This window comes from Notothenia coriiceps, unplaced genomic scaffold, assembly GCF_000735185.1.
Source record: "Notothenia coriiceps isolate Sejong01 unplaced genomic scaffold, NC01 NC01_scaffold00037246, whole genome shotgun sequence".
In the NCBI taxonomy this organism is placed as follows: Eukaryota; Metazoa; Chordata; class Actinopteri; order Perciformes; family Nototheniidae; genus Notothenia; species Notothenia coriiceps.
The window spans coordinates 27,993,576-28,002,695 of record NW_011369947.1 but is presented as its reverse complement, the minus strand read 5'-3'; the positions used below and the strand labels follow the sequence as shown (position 1 = coordinate 28,002,695).

Below are 9,120 nucleotides of genomic sequence, written 5' to 3'. Positions count from 1 at the left end.
CCCCCCCTCACTCACTTGTGGTCCGGCAGCTCCCCGCTCCGTAGAGTCTGCTCTGCAGGAAGTCCTCAGCTTGCTGACGCTGAGAGGCCTCGGACGCTCCGTGCTTCACCGTCTGCACCGTGTACTTCCCCTTCAGACTGAAACCGTTTCAATAAACAGTCATTAGACAAAGCTTCCTCTTATACCTAACATTTAGAGAGGTTTCTTATTCCTTTTAATGCAACATAAGTAGGGTTGCCCCCTCATAGTCCACTTATCGCTAGTCAAATAATAAAGTAGAGCAATTCTTAATTAGTCGTTTAGTTGGAGAAAAAAAAAAGTATATATTACATTTACATTTCTGTGTGTAAAATTAAATGTATTTTTCAAAGACTCATTATTACAGTTTTATATGTATCAACGTAGCGTGCTGTTTCTAATAACGTTCTATCTCAGCCCTGGAACTGAAACCATTTAAATAATATTTATCATAATTAATATATCATAAATATTACATGTCACTTGTTAGACACTTTGATCCAAAGCGACTTACAGTACTGTGGACAATCCCCACAGGAGCACTTTGGGTTGAAGTGTCTCAGGGACACAACGACATGCTGACTGCAGTGGGGTTTGAACCTGTGACCCCCTGATCCGAAGTCCAGTACACTACCCACTTAGCCACAGCCTCCCACATGCAACGACCAGTCGACTAATCGCCTAAATTGACAAATATTGGTCGACTAGAAAAATCTGTAGTCGAGGGCAGCCCTAAACATTAGGAGTAACAACTAATTAAGTGTATATATTTTCCAACAGCAGAGGAAATGTTTTAACTTGTTCTGTAACTAACATAGTTTTCTTGATTAACTAAAAGGGCCCTTCAATGTAGTGCAGCAGAAACACGTTATAAAATGAACCTCATCCCAGAGTCATGTCTTCAAAAATTATAATTTTGATCAACCGCAAAACTCCAACAGTTCCTAACCCCAAATATATTCAATTACCAGCTTCTAGGACAAAAAAGGGAAGCTAAAACTCAAATTGGAGAATCTTGAACTAGCAAAGTTACGGCCGGATTGCTCCCCTTCAGACGGACACACAGGAAACAGTTTGATCAGAGCAATCAGAAACCTTTTCCCTAAAAACATCTGGAGAGTTAACCCTTCGTTTAAGCTACTTTGATGATCAGCTAAGAGTTCAAGTCATCCAGCAAGTCCATGAAAACAGATTTACGTACTTTCTGGCATTATCAAGTTTCCCACTCTTCTTCCTCCTCTTCTTCGTCTCCTTCTCCTCTCCTCCTTCTTCCTGCTGCTCGTCTTCAGCTGGAGGAACAAAGAGTCACACAGATCAGAAGTTTCTTTCACAAACAGTCAGAAAACACTCAGAAAGATCCTAACTCAGCACTAATGTGTGTAGTAAAGAGTCCTGGATCAGGAGTAAAGAGCGGTGCAGTGACGAGTCCTAAACCAGGAAGTGAGTTAGCATTTCTCCACTTCCTGTTCCCTCGTCTCAGAGCCAATGGGATCTCTCCATAGGATTTTGGAAAACATCTGGAAATAAGGTCTGTGGTTGAGACACATTGAAGAGGCATATCACGTTTTGTTTTACGACATCAAATCCATCAGCAGTGACCCCACTGGTGATTTCTGAAGAGTTGACGTGTCTGAAAAACGATGGTTGTTACCAAGTGGACTAGGACTACAGAAGTCGTGGAGGCCGTTGTACGTCATTACGCCGAACACGTAAACACTCCTCTAAGTTAGTTTCTGTTCTGCTTAAAAGCAAGTCCCTGCCTCCTGCAGACTGTTCAAACAAACGCTTCAACTCGTTCCATCTAGAATCTGTGTGTTTGAATATGGATCTGAAGTTGGCGTGACGTTGAAGTCGTGCTGCTGGACTCGGCTGTAGTTCCTTTATAGCATAACGTTAGCATTTAGCTTCTGGACATTAGATTTATGATTCGAACATTATGAAAGTAGGGTAGACATGTGGAGATTATCCGGCTGAACAAAACATGCATTTATCAAACAGGTTTCCACAGACCTTATTTCCAGCTCTTTTCTAAAATCCTATGGAGAAATCCCGTTGCTTTTTTGTCGAGGGAACCAGCAGCTTCCTTCCGGGTTTTAGGACGCGTCACTGCACCGCTCTATAGGAGCCACATTTAAGCTGATTTTGTTTTGATCTACTTCACTTTTATTAATGCATTTGAACCTCGGTCAACAGATTAAAGTTTAAGCTCCATTTTGATGTTGTTTTCGTATTTTGATTACGGTTTTTGGCAATAAATGTTCAAGATCAATAAATCAAAACGACCAATGGATGTTTTACCCACTGATACACTCTCCCAAGCTCTCCACGTGGCCAACAAAGGAACATTCAGGAATAAGGAGTTACAAAATAATCTCATGGGATTTTAGCCACTGCAAAGAGTGATTTGGGGAAACTCAGGAAGGGGTGAAACGTTGGCCTTAGTGAGGAGGCGGAGAGGTGTGATTAGAACCCCCCCACATTTAAAGCAGTCCATCGTTGAGTCTAATTGGACATTTCTGACAGATTTAAGGAAATTCCCTCAAGACGTTCCTGAGAAAGTCTAAGCTGTGTCAGAGTCAATCCTGAATCCTGAAAATCTTCCTCACCTTCGCCTTCAGACGGTTTCTGCTTCCTGTGAAGTAGAGCAGATGTTAGCGACGGAGGAGAAACGGGTTGAAATGAAGAAGCTGCAGAATTCAATCAGACCGGTAAACTCACTTTGAGTCGATCTCCTCCAACACGGCGGCCGGTAAGAGCTTCCTTTTCTGGGGGAAACAGCAGAATGATTATTTCATTGCACATTACAACCACATGGGTAATGTTATTTTCTGTTGCTGTACATATGACAATTTGAAAAACAGGGATTTATTAATAACTGCCATGGTATATTAATTATTTCCCAAAATAAGTTTCCTAGTGCCTGAAATCTGAATGCTGTTAATGTAAAGGCCAAGGCTATTCTAATGTCTACTAAAAAACACATTTAGACAAGAACTGTCTTTATAAAATCAATAACAGTAACCATCGAGTCTGTGAAAGGGTTTTAACGGACATTTTAAAACACACGTACCTTCTGTTCCTGGAATAATTCCTGTCTCTTCTTCCTCTTCTCTTTCAGCAGCTCTTTGTCCCTGCAAACAGAGAAATGCAACCACATTATGTTATCTAATATGTTCTGTTATCCTGGTTTAATATTGGTCTGTTCTCTCTGGACGAATTGTCAAACCAAACTCCATTCAACAAACTGTCAAATATGGTGAATCTTGCTCCAACACACACATGTAAATGTCTCAACTCGACTTTTGAGTGGGTTCTGTTCATATCTGCATTCAAATTATCCCAAAATAGAGCTTCACTAAAAAAAAACTAAATAGTATTTTCTGTCTTCCTAAAACCTACACATTATGGTAGCGGTGTGCATTTGTGAAACAAACACACACATAAAGGGCTGATCAAAGTGTCAAATGTGTCCAAATAAATTAGAATATGTGATGATTTGTTTTGGAGATTTTTTTCTGACTACTATTACGAAAAAAACCTTAAAAGTGAGATTATTTTGGATGCAGTTTGGCTGGTTCTTTACCTTCCGGAGTTATTAATGTACCTAGTTACTTCCCAACTCTGTCAAATACACATATATAAAGAGTTGATCAGTGCTAAATATGAAAGCCGAATTATAGTGTGTGTCCAAATAAACCAGAATATGTAATAAATGATTTGATTTGGTTCATTTTTCCTGACTTTTATCACGAAAAACCTTAAAAATCTGGGATATTTTAATGGAGTTTGGCTGGTTCTTAACCTTCTGGTTCACACATGTATTTATAAAGAGCTAAATATGACCGCAGACCTGTAAAATGTGTCCTAATAAATCAGAATAGGTGATAATATATTTGTTTTGGAGACTTTTCCGGACTATTATGAATAAAAAACATGAAAAGTCTGTTTTTCAGATGGAGTTTGGTTACCTCCTCGCGGACTCCAGCGCGAGCTTCATGCTCTTCAGAGCCTGAGCCTTTGAGTCTTCAAACGTCACTTCTTCTGGAGCCTCATCGTCGCTGGACTCAAGTATCAAATTTAAGTTATCCGAGTGTTTCTCCATCTTTAGAGACGAAGATGTTTCCCCACGTTGTTTCTTCACCATGTTGGCTGGAGAAGAGACGTCATCAAGCCGCGTGGTGACGGAGATATAATGGGACACATGGGAGCGACTGCCCCCTAGCGGTCGAGAAGGGAATTACCACTGAAAAACATAAACAATGCAAAATAAAAAAATCTACTTTAATTGGAAAGTCTTTAGCGCTGTTTTTATTAAATATATTGTTTTCAAATATTATAATTATTCTATTATTATTATTATTATTATTTGTTTTAATACAACTGTTTTTTTTTGTATATAATTGTTAGTATCTATTTCATTTATTTTATTTTATATATTTAATTTATTTAATTTATTTAATTTATTTAATTTATTTAATTTATTTTTCATTTATTGTACGTTTTATTGTACGTTTTATTATAATTTGTTGTAGTTTTTTGTTATTATGAGTTTATCCATGTCATTTTGATTTATTTCTTTATTTGATTTGTATTATACATTTTTGTATTTATTATTATTATTTGTTTATTTATGTATTTTTTATTTCTCTCTTTATTGTATTTTTTATTATAATGCCTTGTATTATTTATTATTACCTCTCATATTAGTTTTTTCCACAGGCTTTGGGAATAAATATCATAATAAAAACACGTTATTGATGTCAGTTTATTCATCAGTTTTTTCACACATCAGGAAAGTCTCTTCATTGATTTCATCCACACTGAGATCATCAATCCTCTCCTTATTGATTATGATCAGGATAAGTACACCTCTAAAATACATACAATAACAAACACATGTGGTTATTACATATTATTATTATTAGCCTAAATATCATTTAGCTGACACTTTTATCCAAAGCGACTTACAATAAGGGCAAAAACCATAAAGAATCGACTCCGAACAAAAAGGAAAGTGCAGATATATTCACTTCAATCAAGATCATACCTTAATAAGTGCTGGTGAATCAGTTACAAGGCCTAAATTAACTCAACAAGTGCTTCGTTTTTTTTTTCAGCAATAACTTAATTGCCAAGGTACAGTTGAAATTTATGTGTTTTCAGTTTGCGACGTTATAGACGTCTTTACAAATGATCAGAGAACAAGGTGTGCAGGATAAAGGAGGTCTGCTTCCTCTCTGCAGAGCCCTGCAGTGGAAGAGAAACAGCAGCAAAGAAACACATGAATACAAATCTTCCTCCGACATGTGGACGCAGAGAAGAGTTCCTGCAGAGAAACACACACACACAGCTAAAGAAAGTCAAACACTTACTCAACAACTATAGAGGTACCGCCCCTAGCGTTTGATTGACAGCTGAGAAACACCACAACAATCAGCCAGCAGTGTTAGTTCACTTGATGATAAAAAAGGTCCTTATTATTATTATCTTTTTCAACAATATATCACAGGTCTCAGATATAAGTCTCCTAAGTGTTTGGCAAAAGTCATTGTAGCATCCCATAATCCCCTCTGTTTCAGCCCTGTTTCAAAAGTGCTGATTCTGTGTTTAGCTTTAAATGCTAATGAGCTGCTGCTGACCACGCCCCTCTGAGAGAGATTTGGTTAAAAAGAACACAATCTTTAAGGAAAAAGTCTGAGAACCCAGTGATTCACTTCTGTCTAGATGAGTTTACAGAACTCAGCATTTTTATCCAGAAAATAAATAAATCCAAAGTCTAGCATGCAGCGGCTCAGTGAAGATGGTCTGAACTCTGTAGAGGAGGGTCATGGTGTCAGTGATGCTGTAGAAAGACAGAACACCTGCATTGTGATCCAGGTAAACTCCGGTTTCACGTGAATATTTTAAGAATCCAGCTCTGGTCCTGGGCTCTGGTTCTGGCAGTAAAATACCCACTTCAGTCCCTTTCAGTGAGATAATGGTCCACTTCTCTCTCATCACGTCCTCAAAGCATCTCAGAGGACGGACGTTGATGCTGAATGATTCTGTAGATTCACTGAGAGGTGGCAGCTAAGGACTAGTTATGCAGAAACTGGGTGTGATACACAATGAGTTGAAGAAGTAGAAGAGTTCCTCAAATGACTTCGGGCTATTTCTGTTTACACAACTCAGCTGTGGTTTCATAATAAAGCAAAAGTCCAGCATGTAGCGGCTGAGTGAATTTGGTCTGGACTCTGTGGAGGAGAGTCATGGTTTCAGAGACGCTGTAGAAGGACAGAATACCTGCTCTGTGATCCAGGTACACTCCTACTCTGGAGGACCGAGGACCTGAGACGGGAGTGTCGATACTGTTGTAACTAAATGTATAACTGTTTTGGTTACACTCTAACGCCCAAGATTTGTCATTGAATCCGAATCCACTTCCCCACCCTGCTCTGCTGATATTCTTGTATGCGACTGCTACAGAAACTCTTCCCCCTCTCCGCTCCACCTCCCAGTAACAACGTCCAGTCAGACTCTCTCTACTCAGGACCTGAGACCATACAGCGAATCTGTCTGGATGACTAGAATAACACTGTTGTTGTTCCGTGAGTGTTGCTTTTCGGTTCCCCTCAGATATTAACAGTTGTATGTGTGCTGTGTTTAGATCCAGAGTGATTTCACGTGAATATTTTAAGAATCCAGCTCTGGTCCTGGGCTCTGGTTGTGGCAGTAAAACATCCACTTCAGTCCCCTGAAAGGCAGGAGATTCATAGTGAGGCTGGAGGTGTTTCTCACAGTAAGAGATCAGACACTGCAGACAGGACTTACAGGCTCTCAGTTTCCTCCCAGTGTAGACATCTTCAGCTCCAGCGTAGCCGTGATCAGCAGGAGCAGGTTGGCGTCCAGTCTTCTTCAGCTTCTCCACTAAAGCTGCTAACATGGTGTTTTTCAGCAGGACAGGCCTCGGTGTGAAGCTCTTTCTACACACAGGGCAGCTGTATAGCTTTCCGTCCCAGGAGCTTTGAATACAGTCCATGCAGTAGCTGTGTCCACAGGGAATGGTCACCGGGTGCTTCAGTAGATCAAGACGACCTACAGCAGAATTATTTTCTTGCGGTTGATCTGAGTTTCCTCGCGCTGCGCCATTTCACCCTCTCAGTGTTAAGATGACTGTAAAATTAATTTTCTCTGAACAGAACAGATCTGTGCTCCACTCTGGTCACGTGCAGCAGGTGAGTGAGAAATCAGGCTGAACTTTAAAGAGAGGCAGAGGTGTGTTCTTTCTGTCCTTTACAAATTGCCGCTTAGCGCACAGGCCGTACTTCGACCTCTTGGACGCCGCTAGCTCCACACGAGTCAGGCTTTTAAAGGGGTTTTCAGCAGGTTTTGGGACTCTGTTACAGAGAAACAAAACAATGGTGCTTTCATTTGTTTGAATTCTACCTTCCTACTGTGTATTCGCACCCACCTAAATCGCTGTAGACCTGTTCAAGAACTTCGAAAGTAGTCAACCTTGCAGATCCAGCTGATTTTTGTATATGTTTTAATTCGATTTAGTGCATGCCTGTTGTTGTTGTTGTGGTTGGCTGAAAGGGGTCTCAGGACCAGATTGTATGGCTGTATAGTTGTAAAGCCCCGTAACGACCAAATGTGTTATTCAAAAACTTTAGGGGAGTCCTGGAAGGGAGCAGCAACGTGAACTTTGATCCTTATTGGATTCTAAATTGTATGAGTAAGATAAGGTGTGTGATAACACATGTGTTTACAATGGAAAGCGCATGTCTCGTTTATAAGGTTAGAACGCTTAACGCCTTCACAGTTATACGAAATGACTGAGTTGTTGCTGTAACATGCAGAGTCAATTCAACCTATTGCTAAGAAGCAAGCTCAGCCAGAAGTAAGGTGCTACCAGTGTAAATGAGTTTGGGCCATCGCGTAATACACAATGGCCCACTGGTGTAGGCAGAGCAAACGCCTACCTCATTTGCACTGTTTTTCCCATACCCACCGGCAATTCAGTGGTTAGGCAGGGGAAGAAAGCATGTTATAAGTTCCCGTACTCACTCAATGGTCAGCATGAGGAAGCAGCTTGTGGATAGGTGGCCAGTTCCCCAGACAGTTCTGAGTTCAAGGTCAACACCTCTCAGTGTTAATTGACTGTCACGGAAATTTTGCTCTGAACTCTGGTTCACCTGGCAGCGCAGTGAGTTGAGGAATCAGCTGAACTTTAGGAGAGCGGGCAGGGTGTGTTTTCTGTCCTTTACAAGCAGCGCCGTTACGCAAAGCCGTACTTTCGACCTTTGACCGCCAGGCTCACAACGAGTCAGGCCTTTAAAGACAGGATGGTTTATATATTTTGTTTATTTACTGTATTCTGTGTTTTGTTTTATATAATTAAACAAATTATAAACAAACACAAACTACATAAATAAACAAATAATATAACATCCCTGCTTTAAAGCGGCTGACTCGTTGTGGAGCTGGGCGGTCAAGGTCGCCTGCCCGGTACGGCTTTTGCTAACGGCATTGTTGTAAAGGACAGAAAACACACCCTGCCTGTCTAAAGTTCAGCTGATTCCTCACCTCACTGCTGCAGTGAACCAGAGTTCAGAGAAAATTCTGGTGACGTCATTAACAGCTGAGAGGTGTTGACCTTGAACTCAGAACTGTCTGGAACTGCATCGTCATCCACAGTGCTCTCATGCTGACCAATTGTGAGTACCGGAACGTATACATGCTTGTCCCCTGCCATAACACTGATTGCCTGGTGGGTATGGAACGTGGCAAATGAGGTAGGTTGCTCTGCCTAACTCATTTGGGCATTGTGGTATTACGCAGTGGCCAAACCTCCATTACACTGGTAGTCACCTTACTTCTGGCTGAGGTTGTTCTTAGCATCGGTTGATTGACTCTGCATGTTATCAGATACAACTCAGTTCATGTTGTATTAACTGTGAAGGGTAAGGTTTCTACTGTTAAGAGACATGACCTCCACTTGTAACACATTTATAACACACCTTATCGTTGCTCATACAATTGAATCCGAATAAGGATCTGAAATGTTCAGTGCATGCACTCCCTTCCAGACTCCCCAAAGATTTTGATACCGATTTGTCTTAC

The 9,120-nt window shown here is 40.6% G+C and overlaps 2 protein-coding genes across 2 annotated transcripts; both read right to left on the bottom strand.

The window, feature by feature from the left end:
• Positions 1 to 7: 7 nt before the first annotated feature.
• On the bottom strand, positions 8 to 4,720 carry LOC104966598 (nucleolar protein 7). The gene is made up of 7 exons (XM_010795784.1): positions 4,714 to 4,720; positions 3,987 to 4,236; positions 3,089 to 3,149; positions 2,737 to 2,783; positions 2,625 to 2,650; positions 1,220 to 1,307; positions 8 to 137 (listed from the first exon to the last, which is right to left on the bottom strand). The coding sequence occupies exons 1-7, from the start codon at positions 4,718 to 4,720 to the stop codon at positions 8 to 10; spliced, it is 609 nt and encodes a 202-aa protein (XP_010794086.1).
• Positions 4,721 to 6,124: 1,404 nt separating this feature from the next.
• LOC104966225 (tripartite motif-containing protein 16-like) lies at positions 6,125 to 7,044 on the bottom strand. Its single transcript, XM_010795407.1, has one exon. It carries the CDS (start codon positions 7,034 to 7,036, stop codon positions 6,167 to 6,169), a length of 870 nt encoding a protein of 289 aa, XP_010793709.1. The 5' UTR covers positions 7,037 to 7,044; the 3' UTR covers positions 6,125 to 6,166.
• Between the last annotated feature and the right edge of the window lie 2,076 nt (positions 7,045 to 9,120).

Coding starts and splice junctions, on each gene's coding strand:
- LOC104966598 (XM_010795784.1), bottom strand. Junction 2,784..3,088: donor AATTATTCCAGGAACAGAAG/GTACGTGTGTTT, acceptor TGTTTCCCCCAG/AAAAGGAAGCTCTTACCGGC. Junction 1,308..2,624: donor GAAACCGTCTGAAGGCGAAG/GTGAGGAAGATT, acceptor TTGTTCCTCCAG/CTGAAGACGAGCAGCAGGAA.
- LOC104966225 (XM_010795407.1), bottom strand. CDS start 7,036: ATGGACTGTATTCAAAGCTCCTGGGACGGAAAGCTATACAGCTGCCCT.